This window comes from Pyxicephalus adspersus, chromosome 10, assembly GCF_032062135.1.
Source record: "Pyxicephalus adspersus chromosome 10, UCB_Pads_2.0, whole genome shotgun sequence".
Lineage (NCBI taxonomy): Eukaryota > Metazoa > Chordata > Amphibia > Anura > Pyxicephalidae > Pyxicephalus > Pyxicephalus adspersus.
Genome location: NC_092867.1, coordinates 25,726,525 through 25,746,712, shown reverse-complemented (window position 1 = coordinate 25,746,712; position 20,188 = coordinate 25,726,525). Strand labels below are relative to the sequence as shown.

General features: G+C 37.5%; 1 protein-coding gene across 4 annotated transcripts in view; it reads right to left on the bottom strand.

Moving 5' to 3' along the window:
* Positions 1 to 20,188, bottom strand: part of RHOBTB1 (Rho related BTB domain containing 1) — a 57,402-nt gene that overhangs the window by 10,059 nt on the left and 27,155 nt on the right. For all 4 annotated transcript variants that reach the window (XM_072424472.1, XM_072424473.1, XM_072424474.1 and 1 more), the window contains 4 exons: positions 13,087 to 13,288; positions 11,314 to 11,417; positions 2,435 to 2,620; positions 534 to 1,495 (listed from right to left, as the gene is read on the bottom strand). In XM_072424472.1, coding sequence (XP_072280573.1) covers positions 534 to 1,495; positions 2,435 to 2,620; positions 11,314 to 11,417; positions 13,087 to 13,278 — 1,444 coding nt within the window. In that variant the 5' untranslated portion in view covers positions 13,279 to 13,288. The remainder of the gene's footprint in view (positions 1 to 533; positions 1,496 to 2,434; positions 2,621 to 11,313; positions 11,418 to 13,086; positions 13,289 to 20,188) is intronic.

Here is a 20,188-nt window from a genome sequence, read left to right as displayed (position 1 = left end):
TCAGCACATCTGATCTTGGGAACATAAAGTGTACATTTCTCTCAAGACACTATAGAATAATCAACTGATTAGCTTTTGTGTATACGCTACAACAGGAGATGATTCACCCAAATCATCAACTGTATTAACTTTTCATTCTGAGAAGACAGAACATATACATAGAAGTATCAACAAAAAATATAGCCCATATCCAGTTATCCCTCAATCAGTATGTGTAGAATATTTCAAAATGACATTTTCCCTTTCAAAAGTTAATGAGTTGCATGAAAGGAAAAGGTGGCATGACCTTTGAAAAGATAATGAAAACACACTTATGAAGAAAAGAGGATTGAAGCTTCAAGATAAAGAATACATGGCTACATGGAAAGCATTTGGCCAAGAAGGTTTCCGAGGTGGAAGGAGGTCAATGATGCTGTTGCAAAGCTATAAATGTGACTGTGTGAATGTGCTAAATTTGCAATTCTAATTTAGATTGAGGTGCTCAATAGATGGTTTTGCTAGAAAAAGCTGTAATCAAAAGGCAATTTACTCACCAGAAAAGGTCGCCTTGGAAAGACATTCCTTAATTCGATTTGCTTTCCTGACGTGGAATGCTTTTGTGATCTCCTGGTTCATAAAGGCTTCTTTGTTTGTAATGTTTTCTACCATCATCCTCAAGTCAAACACTTCTAGGATTTCTGCAATTTGTGCCACTCGCATTAAACCTTTTTCATTTTCATCTAACTGTCCTGTGTATAGAAATCGTAGCACAGTCTTAAAAGGCCCATACTGTATGGATGAGTCCATTCGGACCACGGTCATGGAACAAGTCCTGTTTGAAATTGGGTTGACTGTCAATTCTTGGTGCATGCTAAGAAAGCCTTTGCTCCATGTTGACAGTGCAACACAACCTTCTCCTTCACAGTCTGTAGTAAGTAAAGTATCATCACTTCTTGATATTCGAAGACAGGCATTTGAAGGTTTCAAGGAAGCTCCATCTATGTCCTCATCTGTATCAAGACTTAATGTCCGCAATAGCAAGTCCTTGCTAGGCTTTTCTTTCTTGCAGTGCCGGTCACCATAATTTTGAGACTGTTCGTATTCCATTAAAAAAAGGTCATAAAATTTTGAGGAGGAGGTAGCAAGGTAAATTTTATGAGCAAAGATTTGTTTTTGGTCCTGAAGGACAAACATGATATCTGCACACAATGGATTGTCCAGCAAATCTCCAGCATCATTTATGTTAGACTCACTGGATTCAGGGATTTTAATAACAGGTGGTGGTGACTTGGGGGGAAGAAATGGTGCTTGGAGTAATGGTTTCTGAACTTTCTTTAAATGAGACTTCCAAAACTGCAGGTGTCTTCTGGAGATCAAAGCTGCTCTAATTGCATTGTCAAAAACATCCTTTATTCCAAACTGATCAAAAACACTGGTTTCATAATATGGGATACCGAGTTCCTTTGCAACTTCTCGTCCTCTTTCTGGTGGCAAAATGTCTCCCCTTTTTATAGGTCTGCAATTAAAATAAATAGGAAGTTTGATTTACATCATTTAGAAAGAGATATAATATATATATATATATATATATATATATATATATAAGCTCATCAGTCAACTCTCTTCCTGTGAGCACACGGAATTCTAGATCTGCCCTTTTGGCTGGGTATCATTAACGAGTTCTGAACTCACAGTGTAATGATGCAGAAGAGAAAAAGGCAAGAAATCTGCATATTATATACCAGGCTAGAATTTATCTGAACATGTAAAAATAATAATACAAACAAACAATACATTCTGAAGACCAGGGCTGGGCTTTATTGAAGTTGGTAAAAACTGAAGTTTTATATTAGGTATAAAAATGTATTACCAGGAAAGAAGGACTTTTAACTTGAATCCATCCACTGTTGCTGACTGGTAGTCAACAAAGAAATCGAAAGGTGGAGCAGTGACACAAAATCAACAAAAATCCTCTCTGATCTACAAAAGTATTTTTTGTAAATCCTTCCTATGCAATGCTAGGGTAGACAAGATTCATGTACGTGCATTTCTTTTGGAAACATTTCAGAAGGTAAAACAGGCTCTTCAACTGCTTGAGTGGAATAATGATTCAAAATAATCTAACACTCACAAAGGAGAGATTCACTTGAGGTTTCAACAGACACGAACGAGGAAAGACACGAAGAAGTCAGAAAATAATACTCCGTGAAAACATTCTCCTTACTTAGTCAGTGGAAATACAACAATAAAATCTGAGGTTATAACCCCTTTCCACTCTATCCAAAATGAAGGCAAAAATATGCTTTTACAGAAGGTCTACTTTGATTTTTTTATTCAGGCAGTTGTCTGTCATCAAAACTTACTTTAGATATCATGAAACGTGCTAAGTTGCCCATGTACAGTGCAAGGTCAGTATAGACATTGGTGATAGAAGAATATTAGTTCAAGCACTTACCTTGCCAGGGGTCGCCTTGCCCTATTAACCGCTTCAAGATCAGCATATCGCAGGTCCAGCTGACAGCCAACCAATATGACAGGGGTGCGGGGACAGAAATGCTTTATCTCCTGAGCCCACATGGTTTTTACATGATTTAGGGAGTTGGGATTTGCAATTGAGAAGCACAGGACAACCACGTCAGATCTGGAGGAGAATACAATGGAGATATATAATTAATAATAATTATTATTACAATTATATTACATTTTATGTGTACTTATACTATGTTAGGCTAAGGTAAATCAAATTCATTCATCTTCATTTTACTGTAAAGTTAGGCATTGTTAGGCATCCAATCTGCCAAAAAAGGTTCTATGTGCATAGTCATTATCTATCTACAAGGTATCCATTATTAAAATATTTGTTCACTTGCTTGCCACTGCAAAACTGTCAAGACTGATACGGAAGTAGGAAATATACTAGGAGAAAATCTCTAAATTCACTGAATCAGGAAATGCTGCTATTGACCTTTCATATAAGTACCTGCCAAGTATCTCATCACCCAAACTGTGAATGGTAAAAACTGTTTCATTAGAATAGACCCATAAGACCAAATCTGTTACTGATTTAGCTGCCTGATGGGCCCTCTCAGGGATGGTCCTCATTTGTCAATGCATGTTATGTTCCATTTCTCTCTTCCTTTGTTATAAGCACATTGAATACCAGAGAAGGCTGTGAATATGCTAAGCAATGTAGAAAACCAGAAACATATTATAACCTGCATCATAGAAAATAAATGCCCCTGATTGCCAGCTGTCTCTGCATAGACATAAGGGAACCATCATGACTAATAACATGTTCAACCCCAAATAATGTAATGACTCTCGATAATGATTTAAATCTAAAACATCAGAACTGAGATGTAAATGCCTTGTGATCATACACCTCCTGTTCTTTTTCTAGGTATCAACAGAATGGCAGGAAGATCACGCTAGACACTCAGTTTCTAAAAATAATATGCTAATACACCAACACTGCAGGCTTCTCCTTGTCAGAATACAAAATATAAATGTATCTATGCCAAATTGAAAATGTAAGAAAATGCATTCTTTATATAGTCAAGGCAACTTGAACAATATCGCTTGTCCTAATTATGAGATGTATTAAGCAATGCAATGCAAGATCAATGATGTGCAGTAAAACCTGGCAACAAGAATGCACCTTTCATCATTTTAAAACAGAACAGAAGATGGACGCAGACAAGTTACTACAGTTCACTGCTCTTTGCTATAATAAATAAAAGCATGTCCAGGAATACTAACAATATCTGGCTTTTGGGATAAGGAAATTAAACCTATAAAGAGTAATAAGCAATAATATGACATACTGCAGTTAAATGCATGAACTATGGAAACGCCCTATTAAATATTGCACATGTTATATAAATCCTGTTTCTGTCCTTGGACTGTGATGATATTAGCTTGCCCAGTACAGACATTCAGCACATGACCAGCTTTGATACACAACTGCTGATCTGTACAGCGCCGCACTAATAATCTCCTATTCACGTCAATTCAGACTTTACAATGGTAATTATAGGGGGCTCGGGAACATAATAACCACTTTATTCATTGTGAACTGCAGTTAGTCATCCACTTTCTATGTTACTTATATTACAAGTTTCGCCTCTAAATTATTAAAGAGAAAATCTTACAAATCAAGCTGTAATACCTGTATTTGTCAGCAGTTTTACTAGCTTATTATGACCTTTACATGGGTACGTGACAGAAACTGCACGTAAAACATGCCCGAATGTTCATTATAGCTGAAGTCGAAGTATGATGAAGTTGGAGGAGATTCTTCTGGTGCCAGGATCTTGGTGATGCATGATTTGGGCAGGACGGCTTGCTCTTTAAACGACCAGAATTCTATATATTATATATTAGAATTCAGCACACAAAGCTCTCAAATTGTACCTAATAGGCAGTATGGTGGTATACTGGCCCTGTGAGTAGGAATACATTCTCCGGATGTTAAAGCAAACATTTCCAGAAAGAAAAAAAAATATTCTGGTAGTCTTCTACATGGACTAAACTTACATTACCTGATCCATGTATCAGCAACAAATATTCACATAACTATCATATTTAGGCATCAATGATCAGATGGGAAATTGCTGAAATGATTGATACTATGGGCCTGATTTATTAAAGCTCTCCAAGACTGGAGAGGATACACTTTCATCAGTGATCCAGCAAACCTGGAATGGATCTGGTCCAGGATTCAAAACATTTACAAGCAAATAGCAAATGAATTTGAAGAAATACAAACCAGGTTTGCTGGCTCACCCAGCTTCACCGATGAAAGCGTATCCTCTCCAGCCTTGGAGAGCTTTATTAAATCAGGCCCATTGTGTCAATCATTTCAGCAATTTCTTATCTGACCACCAATGCCTAAATATGATAGTTATGTGAATAGTTGTATACATGGATCAGGCAATGTAAGTTTAGTTTAGTCTATGTAGAACACTATCAGAATATTTTTTTCTTCCTGGAAATGTTTGCTATAACAGCCTGAGAATGCTAGAAGGTAAAACAAGAAGTCCAAAGGCACTTGCAAACTCTGCTTCTAGTAAACTCTTATATAAAGGATCTGATTGCCTTGACTTCTAATTTACGTATTACATTTAGGTAAAGCCAATTTTAGGTTTTAGAGTATAGCAAACTGCAGTGCTCAAACCAGAAATGTCTTTAAGCTGGGTGGGAAGAAATTGTAGGTGGGTGGCAGCCCCTGTACTTTGACTCAACTTATCAGTAACCACCCAACAACAGCCAGATGGCTGCTGAAAAGTGCTGGGTGGTGCACCCGGCTAAAAGGGGCTGTAAAGAACACTGAACTGGTTTGTTAACATCTGTTTTAGGAAATGGGGGGGCTGAGATGGGATGAGCTATTCATAAAGTAAACCCATAAAAGAAGCTCAAATATACTTTTCTGGAGGCCTGTATTTTGAATTGTAATTGCTTCACTGCTGCTTAGCCACTGCAGGTATTTGATCCTTTCAGGTGGGTAAAATACCTGCTCCCCCTGCCACATAACATGATTCACATCACTGTGTCACACATCCTTTTTTGTTATATGAAGCAGTGGGAGGTACCACTGCTTGGAGCAGGAGGATGGGGTATTCTCACACCTAGAAATGAGGAATACCTGTAACAGCTATAAACCAGTTAATAGATATACAGTAAAAAGATATATAAGTTATCCATTCACAATAACTTCTGCTGTAGTTGTCCTACACTGGACATATACATTTTTTATGGATTAAACTGACTTCTACATAATAGGTGCTTTCATAAATCCCCATTTTAGCTTTAGGTAGCAGTGAAAAACAAATGCTCAAAGCACAACTATTGTTCCCAATTTAAACATTCAGCATTAAACTCCTTTGTGACAACCAAATCTGAGCCACATTAAAACAGAACAAAATAAAGTGCTTTATATAACTGCTCTACATATTTCTAACCTCAACTTAAAAAAGATTTCTATAGCTATAAATATCAAATCCAGGCAGTGCTCCAAGTATCTAGATGATATCCAATAACTTTTTTTTATGAAAAAAAAAATTCAATCCAAGGCTTTGCCCAGGGGCTAAGTACTGATTAAGCTAGAAAGTGCACTGTAAAGTGCTTAGAAGACAAGCACAATGAAAGAATCCAAACCCGTCTGTTGCTTAAGTGTATTCATTGCTTGTTCAGATTATCCTCAGCCATCATAAGAGTTTGTACCTTTCATTACTGCTCTTGATACAACAATATGTGACTCTGTATATATTGTTGCTTTCTCATCTGTTCACGCAAACCTCCGCAACATTACGGCCAATGCTTTTCAATGCTGATGGATTCAATTAAATCAGCTTCTAATATGTACTGTCATTATCAGGACGCCATGGCTAAGCACCCTTCAAAAGGAAGTTAATAAATTGTAATCCCAAGCGTTCTATTAAACATCCAGCATTAATGCTCCACCGAGCCTGTAATTTATTGCAGCATGGGAGCGCAGAACCTGAATGGACCTGTAAGCGTCAAAAAGAATAAAAACTGGGAGTCACCATAACAGTATGGCAGTGGAATCTGCTGCTACTCTTGTAACCTGCACATTAAAGGTCACAACTTGCATTGGGTTGCTGATATTAGGAATTTAATATCTTGTAATTAATTAAAAACTATAATGTGTGTAATTACACCTCGACCTTTTTGCAAGTTACCTAAAAAAGTAACGTGTGTCATACCGGCCTCCATTACTTGTACAACCTTTTAGCTTTCAAGAAATGCACCCAAGATATAATATAATATTGTAGTTCTTACGTACATTAAAATATAACACTGCCATAAATTAAAAAATGGTTGTAAAACCTTACATGTAGAAACCCAATTACTCCATAAAAGTTTACCACTGTAAAGCAATCTGCTGATAGCGTGCAACATAATGTCTTGCTTACTTAACCGTGAAGGCATTGACAGAAGTGACAGTACAGAGAGTAGATGTGTTTTGTACAAAAGTACGTACCAGCCACATCTGATGAAACTTTGTTAAAGACCGCTCTTAGAGCCTGTGCCAAACCACACATGCCAAGTAAGTTTAGATCACTTCAAACAAACCCTAAGTGAACAGGCCTCAGCAAAACCTCTCACATGTGACTTCAAGTGTCTTTGGTTTACTGATTGGATATATTAATATATTCAGTTATATAAATATTCAATTACCACACCAGGTGGAATAAATTGTCATAATGAATTAAAAGTAGGAAAATGACAATAGGACTTATAAGTACCATATAAAATAGGGAAATAGCTGCATTGGCTTTACCACTAGCCAACCACATTATTCTTCATCTGCATCCGTGCAACTATACAAGTTTTCATTTAGAGAACCTGAAGGGTGATAAGTTGCTCACAGTAAATAGCAGCTGATATGTTTTATAATGAGTGGAACAATTGTACTGGATTATATGGACTGCACAGTACTTTGGTATTTTGACACTTTCAAAAAGGAAGCTTAAGTGCAACCTCTGTGTAGGCGACACTTGACTGTAAACCAGGTTGGTGTTATATCTAAGTTTACAAGTTAAATCAAAATAGAATTAGTTCAATAATAAAGAAGTAGCCAGTACGCTATGTTCTTGCTTTAATTTATGGTGCTATATAGTTACATGCAATGAGAGGAGAAGGTATCTGTGACTTGTTTACTTACTTGTTTACTCTGCAAAATCACTACACCCTTGTGCTCACGGTAAAGTCTATTTCAAATCCAATTGCAAACAAATCAGATCATTTTGCCAATACAGAATCCTTACAAGACCTTTTTAGGAGAATTCTAACCAACCAAAACATTGTAACCATATACAGTATTTTAGGCAAAACATCCAATATACAGTTTTCCCTTGAGATCAGGAGATCCTAATGTGAAGGGGACAGCATGCAAGATGGTCTATTAATCAAGTTAAACAGAAGGTACTGCCAGCTAAATCTGCAATTGACAAAGGTAAACCTTAATGCACAGGTACCAACATGCCCCTTATAAGTTTGCATTTGAAAATTCTAATATCTCTCCATATGTTTGACATTTTACTCACATTTGCCCAAGTAGAGTCAATTATTGTATAATATTAGTAGGGACAAATTTATACTTCTTGCCACTCAAGGCCAACTATCTTTTGCCAGCTGGCTAGCTCTAGTATCGCACTAACAAGATCAGATGTCATAGCTAGGCAAGGCACACATGTCTCTTCTCAAACCTCTTCAATTCCAACAACTAAAAGAATATGCAAATGGTTTATGCTAAATGTTTAGTTCATACTATAACACACACATTTAGTTCTGATTGTCATCCTTTTTGGGCTAAGGTTGGTCATAAAAGTCTAATTCTCTTCTTGATCTGGTCCAACCTAGAGCCTTAGGAGGATAAAGTTATTAAGGGGTCCTCCTAAGAGGCAATAATTAGCATTTTCAATGTGACAAAGACTTATTATAGAACATAGATCTTTTAATTTGTTGGACAATTTCCACATGAGAAGAGGGAAATAAAGTTTTATTGTAGGCCAATTCTTTCAACTGGCCAAGAAATACAAAAATGGACAGATTTAGACACAGAGATGTTTTTTAAACATTTGTCCTGAGTGATGAAACTCTAACATGGGTATGGACATGCAAGTTTTACAACGACAATATCATCTCCATACTGAAGCACTAGTACTGCTCACCATTCATTCTCCATTAGGAGAAGCTACATGTACCATCTCCCCTAAAGGCAGCAGTGCCCTGGCATGAGGAAGCTGGAAACTCATTGCACCTCATGGACAGTGTGAACATAAATAACCTTAATGAAAACAAAATGGCAGCTTTTTTTCAATTCTGCTATATGTACAATAAAAGTATCTGTAACCAGTAGCTGTAAGTCCATCAGAAAGCAGATTTACTAATGCTCAAATCACAGGGTCACAGGTACACATTAAAGGTAACTCATATCAACCAGTGGGTGGTATGATAATTTCTATTTATTTACATGGTCTTATTAATGTGTCCCATGCCTGGAAGATATGAAGCACCTGCAACTGTAAGCTGCCCTGCATTTCTGCACGTAGATTCCTATATTTAATCCTAAGTATACACTGTTAAGTAATTAAATCTGTGTGTGTATTCGAGGAACGCGACCCTCCTCAGGGACAGCCTTCTGTCAACAGATTACTTACAAGACTTATTCCAGCAAGTGACCCTCCACATAAGTAGACTAGGGTGTAAAGACAGGTGGCATGGATTTGATGCTAAAGGAATTAACCTCAAACTATACCTGGGACACAGACAAAATCCATGTGTTGTTTGCTTGATGATGGATTTAAAGAATGTTGTCTTTGCAATCACTGGTTGCCAGTCATGCTGTTGATATTCCAGTAATATCACTACTGCCTACCAGTAATATCAGTATATAGGGAATAAGGACAAATCTGATTTGCTGCTTTAGGTAACAGATTTTTCCTTTTAGATGGATGCATGAGTACTTATAAAACTGTACAATGGCATCTGCCGAGAACTCAACAGACTAGAGTGTGGCATCTTGGCAAGAAAGATTTTGAGTTTATTGCAATGGAAAAATGGCATAAAGGCATGTATATAATTTTTCACCCATGATGGTTTTACATATAACACTTATGGAAGTTACATTGGTGTTTACAAGATGAGAATAGTTTCCTCTAGACTAAAAACACTAAAAACTATGGGCTATAAATCCAGCAAATAGAAGGAAAACATGTATCACTATTTGAAAAAAAATCATGTACCGTATTTTTCGGACCATAAGACGCACTTTTTTTCCTCCTAAAGTGGGGGGAAAATCAGGGTGCGTCTTATGGTCCGAATGCAGAGGTACAGGGGCATATTTTTTTACTTACCTGTGTCCCCGCCGGTCCCCGGCTGCGCCGATCTCTGCCTCTGTCTGTGTTCCAGCGTGCGGCACTTGTGCCCGCCCACGAAGGCGGCGCCGATTGATTTGATGAATGCTGATCGGCGCCGCCTTCGTGGGCGAGCACAAGTGCCGCACGCTGGATCTCAGGGGAACACAGGAGGAAAACAGACAGAGGCTGACAGCAGCCAGTGTCTGTGTTCCTCCTCTGTGTTCCCCTGTGTTCCAGCGTGCGGCACTTGTGCCCGCCCACGAAGGCGGCGCCGATTGATTTGATGAATGCTGATCGGCGCCGCCTTCATGGGCGGGCACAAGTGCCACACGCTGGATCTCAGGGGAAATCAAATGAATTTTTTTTTCTTGTTTTCCCGTGCGGAAAACCTGGTGCGTCCTATAGTCCGGAGCGTCTAATGGTCCGAAAAATACGGTATTTTCTAGAAACACAACAGATTCTGCCCTAGGCTGTAGCTGAAGAATGTTGTAGGTTTCCATAACACCTCAAGACAAGTAAATCTGAGCCTCAAACACTGTTTTCATAACATCACTAGCTGTCAGGATTATCTGTCTGTGTAAACGTTCCTTTTTTTGCCTTTACAGAGGATTTTTAACCATCTTACAGGATAAAAATTTGCAAGCCAGTTGCAAAGATAAAGTAACTCCAGTGCAAACTGGTGCAGTGTGTCAAATGTCCCAACTTCGGCTTAATTCAACTTTAAAGAAAACCTGTCATAAGAGAAATATGGAGGCAGCCAATTCTAGATGCTATACTGTCACACGGACCCTTTGACCCTAAATTTGAAAAGTGTGCAAATAACCTTTTCTGAATGTTCTCTGCCTTTTCAAATCTTAAAGTGTACCTAAGCCCCAGTGTACCAATATAGCAGTCAGACATTTAGCATTTTAGAAGGGTATTTAGCAATGGCTGTCCATGTTCTTCTCTGATAACAGTTGTCAGACAATATATATTTATCTTTCAATCTGGCTAATTTTGAATGCATTGAGTGGTTATGATTCTAATTATTTTCACCAGTGGATGACAACCCCAACCAGGATATTAAGGTAATATTCTCTTAAATTAGGAGGTCACAAAACCTTTTTCTTATCCTCCTGTACATGAACATGCGGCTTCAGAGGTACAAGCATTCATGTTTTGGACCTACATATCCAACATCTAATTTCAATGTAGCTAACTTTTCTCAAGGAAGAAGATGACTTTGACTGTTTTATCACCCTTATCAATTTTCATATTCATCCAGATACAATAATTCTATGTTCCTGACATGCCAGACTGTGCTGAATGGTGAATAGTGTTTGGTACTTTCAGCACAACATGCATACTTTGTGAAATAGGATACCAGTTATTGCAATCCTATTGCTTGTACAAGCCGCTGTCCTTCGGATATCGTCACATTAAACTTGAATTTACTGTGCAAGCAACTTACCGTCCATAGGCAAAACGTCTGTCCTTGTGATGGTCTCCAAAGGTGTCCCACAGCCTGAGCGAAACACTTACTTCGTCAACTACATCACGGGAGCGCTCAAGGACCTAAATGAAAGCCATAAATACAAGAAATGCAGGTTTACTGCTGCAGCATCCCTTTACTTTGCTAATTTTCCTGCAGTATGTGCACTATTTAAGGTGACATCACAGATTCTTTGCTGAAATGCACTATGCCAGGACTACTAATGAACTATTTTTTCCATGTCTGCACTTTCTGCTATACATTAGCAAACTGAGAATAAAGACAGCAACACTGCAAGGAATCTTAGAACACTAATGAACATGCTTTAGAGATTTCACTGTGTGCAATGCATAAGTGTAGTACTGTATTGTAATCATATATGTGTTACTGTATACTACACTTTAGTAATTGATCATTTACTGTTCATACTGTTATTTAACAGTAACTCAGTTTAGTAACTGTGGATGATAGGAGATGAGCAGCAAATGTTAGGGACCAATAATGAAGGATATTCAATAAATATATTTAATAGTATTTTCTATACTGGCACATATTCATACTAACCAATCAGAGTTTAGCTTTCCTAATGTTAGCACATAGGTTAGAAAATACATATTGGAACGATGAACTACGATTCTCCTTTGCTGCTGTTACTATGCCTTGCACACTACCCTTCCACACAACTGCACCAAATGTACCTAAAACTAGTATTTAATAACAACTAAGTTTAATGTTTAGTGCATTTATCAAAATATAATAATGCAGGGTATTATTTAATATACAGTTTTTATGAAAATATGCACAATGCTGCATACTCACATGTAAACCTAATATACTTTCATTAGGGATATTAAAAAAAACTAGGTGCTAGTGGCAAATACAAAGTTACTAGTCTGGCAGGAAAGGTGCATACTGATGTGTTTGATCAATATTTAAATAGGCTACGGGGTTAAAAAAAAAAAAGTGTGTAAAAAGAGCTTGAGAATTTCCTGTATATCAGTGTCTCTTAACAGTATAACAAACAAGAAACATTTTGGATATTTTTTTTCCTTGGAGAATCCCTGCTAAAAAAGGTGGAAAGATGCTCTTTAAATTCTTGGTAAGTGAAAAAAATGCCCCTTATATAGAGGGTGAGAATGCCACCTGTACTGTCATAGGACTTCTCCCCTCCTATTGTGTTACTTTCCCCACCTCCTAGATTGTAAGCTCTTCGGGGCAGGGTCCTCTCGTCATCCTCTGTATATGTCTGTAGTTGTCTGTCATTTGCTACCCCTATTTAATGTACAGCGTAATAGGTTGGCACTATTAAAATCCTGTTTAATAATAAATAATCATGTAACTTGGGTTGGCTCTGGAACTATGCGGGCATCTTCAAATAGAAGATCAACCAGTCACAGCTCAAAGAACCCCTAGCAACATCTACAGGAACCCTGTTTGTGAATGGCTGATTTACTTCAAAGAGAAGATGTGTGTATGTTAAAAAGCCATGGAGATCAAGCAGGACCAAGAAACCAAAACCTAGATAAAAGAGATTTTAAGCATGCTAGACATTTTTCTCTAACAGAGGTATTAAATTAGATAGTCTTTCCCTTTTAAATTTGGAAAAGGAAGCATATTTAATAGATGACCAAAATGTTGCTTGATACAGAATAATAATACTAATATAGATTCTAAAGTTAGCTTGTATAACTGTCTTATTTAAAAAAAATAAAAAAAACAGTAAAAGAAAAGTAACAAACATTCAGGACTTACTTCTTGGCAGACCCGGTATTGATCGATTGCCCATACTGTGGGTACATGTGTGGCCAGGAGTTGGTACTGAGTTAAGGTGGTGTTGCATGCCCTTGCGCAGATAAGTCGCGTCTTGCCCACTGCGTTGTCTCCCACGACCACACATTTTATGGTCTCCACATTGGGTCGTTCGTAGTCCATATCAGTGTCCATTTATACAGACCTGAGAAGGAAACAAACCAGTAACTGAATTACTAGGAAAGCATTTACTTCTTGATGCCTACACAAGACTGAAGAGGAAAGGCATGTTCATGATTTTATACTATCTGACCCGCCCATAGCTGTTGGGTCATCTAATGACAAAGCACACCTGGATGAAGCAAACATTACAACACCCTTTGTTTTCTCTCAACAAAAACACGTCACTTGAAGTATATATGGAATGTCGACTGTCTTCTTCACTTCATCAGAAATTTAAATACCTAAATGGAGTACACATGCTCATGATTTTTCTCTCCAAGCAATACAGGAAGAATCTAACCCCACTTTACAGCTTAAGGCCCTTCAGCTCTTAACTATCATAAAATAAAAAGTTAATAAGACAGCAGATGTAGTAATTGCATATGAGAAGAAAATCTAGGGGGCCTGTAAATAGATTATAAAGTATATATTGCTTATATAAAAACAAACTTATACTACTATGTTGCTTTGCAGTGGACAAAAGTTTGATGTGTTGTCATTGCAGCTTACACAAAGAAACTTATGACATAGAGACTGTTTGAATTTCTACAGACAATTTGACTGAAGGAGGAACTTGTGGTAAACCATTGCGAATGGACCAAACAGATGGCAGTCAAAGGCTGATATGTAAAAAGAGATAAAAGGTTGGCATTTCTTCGTGTCAAAAGGTTGACCATGGGACACTATCAGCCCATTAACTGTTTGCGGACTATTGTACCTGTTTGGACTTCCAAGCAAATGTTTTTGGATCTTTTTGCTTGATGACGGCATAGGCTTTCCCTTAGGGGAATGACGCTGTATTCCTATAAAGATTGATGTATCTTTCTGTATCATCAGAATTTCTTTGCTTTAATTGCTTTTTCTGTTGCAACATTAAACCTTTATTTAATTAGGATGTGATGTCTCATCTCTGATGGTCTGCTTGGAGACGCCCTAAAAGAACCGGACACATACATTTACCCACAGCAACGACGTTGTATCTTAAGAATGCCCTATCTGCAAACAAATGCTATTTTCATATCTTTTTACTAAACTATAAAACAAATGACTACATCAGTGTTTCCAAGCCAGGGTTCCATGGAACCCTAGGCTTCCTCCAGAGATTTTTAGGATTCCACTGAGCCATGAGCAATTTTTGCCTCTCAGGTTAGTTTAGGTGACACCAATGATCTTTTTGGCTATCTGTAAGGGTGACATTCTTCTCACTGGTCACCAATGGAGGAGCATTATGCCTAATTTATTACAGCTCCCCAAGACTGGAGAGGATACATGTTCATCAGTGGACCTGAGCGATCCAACAAACCTGGAATTGATCTGGTCCAGGATTCAAAACAGTTGCTAACAAATAGCAAATGACTTTGAAGAAATCCATTGCAGTTTTGCTGGATCACCCAGCTTCACTGATGAAAGTGTTATCCTCCCCAGCCTTGGAGAGCTTTAATAAATCAGGCCCAATTTTTCCCATTGGCCACCATGCTAATGTAAAGGGAGCTTTGGATATAGTATTTATAGCAGGTATTCCCTAGGACCTAAAAGTTTTCAAGGGTTCCCCATGTAAAAAAAAAAGGTTGAGAAATGCTAGATTGTACAGATTTATGCATAATAATTTTTGTCAATAACTTTTGGACACCATTCGAGATCAAGCCTGAGAAGGATCCTTTGACTCAGTCTGTGTGTATAAGATCACGTTTATTGTAAAAGTGCAAGTGATAATTACCATGCCATTAGTAGAAAGCTTATAATATAAACCTATTCACAGCTAAACTGAGCAACAACAATCATACTAATGTAAACAAAAACATTTAGAAAAATCCTGCTGTTTATTTTAGCATTGCCAATAATCGAATAATAATCTAAATAGTTTCAGTAAAAATGGAAGTAGAATGCACACCGTACCCGTGGTATCACAGTGCAGTAATTATACCTGTTCATTTTTTACAGGTACTCCCATAGGAAATAGTTATTACACTTCAGTGTCTCTGCTTTCTAGAACACGGATCTATTCTCAGAGCTTGTTAACTGGAACCAGGAGAAATTATGCTAAACATTACAATGCCTTAAGAGAGGAGATCTGTTAGCGTTCTAGAAAACATGATCTATATTTAATTTCCAAGAAACAGCGCATCATTCATCAACATCAAGGGCTTCAAACAAAAGTTCAAATTTCCTATTAAAAAAATTGCATTGTCTTGCGCTCTTTCTTCTATACTATATATATAAAAATTCACCCTGTCACAGTGATCCTAGGTATTTCCAAGGAACCTCACCCCTCCATGGTATATAGAATAAAAATGTGGAAGGGTTCTGTAGTCTTCATTGGTTTCTTCTGTTCTGATACAGTTCTGTGAAGAATTGTTGTCATGCTAGGAATGGATATGAATGTTTATTCTATTTCACCCAGTGTTGGTCACCATATAATCAGATATAGAGAAAGCTGCAAATGTTCCATAACAATGCATACCATGTGGACACCAGAATTTGAAAACACCAGAACAATAGTCCATTTATCTAATTAATGACAGGTTACCTTTACCAGAACCTGAAGGCAAAAGTAGAAAAACAATGTAGAGCTGTCACTCCACTCCAAGCCTGAAGCTGATAACCCGGAGCAATATTCTAGAAAATCTATAGACAGGTATTTAAGTCAGGTCCACCATATTACTGGAGTAATTATCAACCCTTCAATATGGCAAGCTCAGAGCAACACATAACATTTATAACCATGGAGAATTTGGGTCAACTTTGGGACTTATTGTATGTCCGTGAACAATCATGACAGGTCCTCTTTAGAAAACAAGAGTTAAGCACTGATAAAATCAGTAAAATGCCCTCTGCAAATGTTATAAATGTAGAGTTATGAGTGTATATCAATAAGCAAGCATGATCAGTCCTCTTTAGGAATTATTGGTATGATATACAGAAGATTTCGTACTGTGCAAGGTGAATACAATCAGGATTAATCTTGTACTGGTCTGATATAAGCAGAGTGATTTGTTTCTGGTTACTGCACGCCTTAATAATAAAGTTAAAAATAGTAAAATTTATTGTGCAGAAATAAAAAATAATTTTACAAACAGGTCCATGAATTATTAGAAGATTATTAGCTTACTAGACATTTAATAAAATAATACTGAAAATCAAGAAGTGCGCACACACAGGTATCATTACTCCCCTTGGGACAGAACAAAGCCTCTGTAGAGGAAGTATGACAATCTGATGAGCACCTAATACCAAGGACAAAGTATGCTACTTCATATTGTAGTCATGATTACAATATGTGAGAGCAGACAAGAGAGGGAATGCAGGAACAAGCTGTGCAAATGTCATCAGCTATGTATTAACACCAATTGTCACAATACCTCTGACGTGGAAGGTATACGCTGACCATACAAGGAAAGAATGACATAAGGTTTTTTTTTCCGTGGTCCATTTTCTGCTTTCCCCAGGGACTGATTACCTGCCAGACCTTTCCCCAAAGTCATTGCCATTTAATTAGTAAACAATTGTTTATGTTCAAAGTCCAAACTATGTTACTTTTTGCAATTTGAAACTGTTTAATGTACTTTAGTTTGAATTACCTGAACTTGGCAAAAAAACTTTTAAAGAATGCTTTGCTTTTTATCTTGGTGCTGTGGAAAAACAAGCAGCATGTTCTGATCTATTTATTCAATTAATTAACACACTAAACTTTTCAAACATGTTTTTATCTGATTTACTGGCTCGCTTCTTTTTCTATATCAGTGGTTCAATGGAACTCTAGGGGTTCTCCAGAGGTTGCTAGGGGTTACTTGAGCAATTAAATTTCTAGTTCAAATGAAACCAATGATCTATTTGGCAATCTGTGCCATTCAAGAAGAACTCTCCATATTGACCACCACACTAATGTATTGTGAACTGTGGATAAAGTAATTATAGCAGGGGTCCCCAAAATACCTGAAAGTTATTTTAAGGGTTACCCCATGTTAAAAGCCTCTGAATTCATATAAAGCTTGGTGTGTTGTGGTGGGCAGAATTGGGACCCCTAGTCTAAATTAATATAATAAATCTCGATGAGATGGGCATATTGGCCCTGATTTATTAAAGCTCTCCAAGGCTGGAGAGGATACACTTTTCATCAGTGAAGCTGGTTGATCCAGCAAACCTGGAATAGATCTGGTCCAGGATTGATGAAAGTGTATCATCGCCATATAGAACTTTATTAGATCAGGGGCATTGTGTTGGGTTGGTGGCCCACATAAAGAAATACCACCACGGTGACATGGGCAGATTACCAGCCATTAGCAGTTATCTGACACCTGTATGGATTGAGTATGACCTTCCCAAGTAAGAACCATAAGAAAAGAGAAAGTATGACCCTACCAGGGTAATCAACAGTTATATTTAGCCAATCCCGTGATACTATCAAATAAAAAAGTCCCAAGTAGGAAGGCAGCTCTATACTCTACAATTACCTGTAGATGGTGACTTTTACACCAATTTACAGCAAATACTTCAAAAGCCAAATTTCTCATCTCCTATTTAACACATCATCACAAGTTTGGTTTTTACTTGACCACAAAATTGTTTAGCGTCAGCATAAAGGCACCAAGTAATTTCCAGTTAAGAAACTGTGGGAAGCCTTACATAGTTGTGACTCACTTTTACTAAAAGGGAAAGTCGCATAGTATTTAGGTACACAAGAGTAACCTCCAATGAACTTTTAGGGCAAAGTTAGATGGTAACTTCCATAGGTAGGCAGCAATAAAAGTGTAATATGTCAGACACAACATTAAAAAAAACAACACACATGCAGTGTCTCAGTACAAGTTTCCTTTTGCCCATGCAGTAATACGCTAATTGGGATTCTAAACCTTTCTATAATTACCAAACCCCCAATGGAATGCACAATATATCCCCATACATCTTCCACCATATTGCTGAAATCTTCATCTTTACCAGTCCAATTTAGCATTAGTAGGGCTTCAATGAGTTTGGTTTTAGTTTACATATGGAAAGATCGAAACAGACCAACTCAAAGAAATCTAGATTTGACCATATTTATTTAAAATCAGAAGTACACAATCAAGATAGAACTAAACAGATGGAACTTAAATATATATACTGACATATATAATATATTATAATATAATATTGTATTTATAGTATTATAAATACTGACAATCACTCCCATTACACAACACATCAGATTTAGTTACGATAATTCAGAGAATTATGTTTTACAAATGATTCAGAGGTGTCATCCTATGCTGCTATGATTTGGTACCCCTATGAGATATGGACACCCAGGGATGAATGGGGCATTTTTAAAGTATATGACATTACCCTTACATATATAAGTCATAAGACCTATGATCAGGGCCAATAGTACACAGGGTATCAATCTCTAGACGTAGGAGGGATACTTCACTCTAATTAACATAAAGCCAACATGTCAAGACATCAATGTGATCCAAATAACAATACAAAGTACCTTAATAATCCTATAATTTATTTCTTAGATCCTGGGAGGACACAGACACACAGGGTGACACACATGGCAACTCCCATAAATCCCATCTCACAGGTTCTCTTTATGAACTCATCCCTAGGGTGGAAACATCCTATTTTCCAGCTTACACCCCATCTTCTCAGAAAATAAGGTGTGCAGAGATTTTGCTACAAATTATTCTGAATTAAAGTCTTTTGGTAGAGTGAGGTGATCAGTAATTGTCTTGTATATAAAGGTTAATCCTCGTTCTTCCTAAACGTTGAGTAATTTTGTATTAGGAATGCAACTGAAACAACTGGGACTGAAATATTACTTTACACGATAAATTGAAAGTTTTTTAACTGAAGTTAACTGTAAGTTTGAGTCTGTCTGGAAGAACCTTTTGCAACTGTCCATCCAGTGTTGTTTCAGTCAACTTTGGGACCTGGGGGATTGAATAGCCCTTCGTATGTTTTGGATGCTCCAACAATGAGACTGCTTGGTCTTCATTCCCATCTAATCCTCAGGGCTGGACGGGATACACTTTCATCTGTGAAGTTGGGTGATCCAGCAAACCTGGAATGGATCTGGTCCAGGATTCAAACATTTACTAGCAAATAGCAAATGACTTTGAAGGAATACATTCCAGGTTTGCTGGATCACCCAGCTTCACTGATGAAAGTGTTTCCTCTCCAGCCTTGTTGAGCTTTAATAAATCAGGCCCTATGTTCCAGACAACCTGTGAATTTTGGGTATTTCAATCCTGCTCCGATGTCCCAGCCTCCCTGTACTACATAATTATGCATATGGAATAATATTCTTATGGACATATTGGCAGCATTACTTGCATGTGATATACAGATATATAATTGCAATTTAAATGGGTTACAAAAACATTTATAAAAATTAATATAAAACACTGAAGACTTCTGATAGCGGTCAAAACGAGTATGTAAACCAGTTCTAAATCTTTTTACCCCACAGGAACCCTTAAAACACCGGTCAGGTTCCCCTCACATTGATAGTCAGGATGAAGAATGCCCCCCCCCCCCCCCCTTGGCAGTCTGTATTCATACCTTTCGGTGGGCAAAAAGATTATTGGAGTGAGGCTTGTGCCCAAGTGGTGTACCCAGGGGGGTATATGAGACGTGGGGGTATATATGATAGCTATAAAAAACCAAATTCAAAAAGTCCCTGCTTATCACTTATAACTTCGTCACATACATGGCTCCATAACTTTTCTAGAGCTGCCCAACTCTCTGGAATAGTCTTCCTAGTTCTATTCCATAGAATGGTCTTCCTAGTCCTATTCGGCTCCTACTTTCTACATATTTAAAAGAGAACTCAAAACCCATCTTTTCAAACCAAACCCATATTTTAAACCTTCACTACTTCCCACCATTCCATATCCTTCTT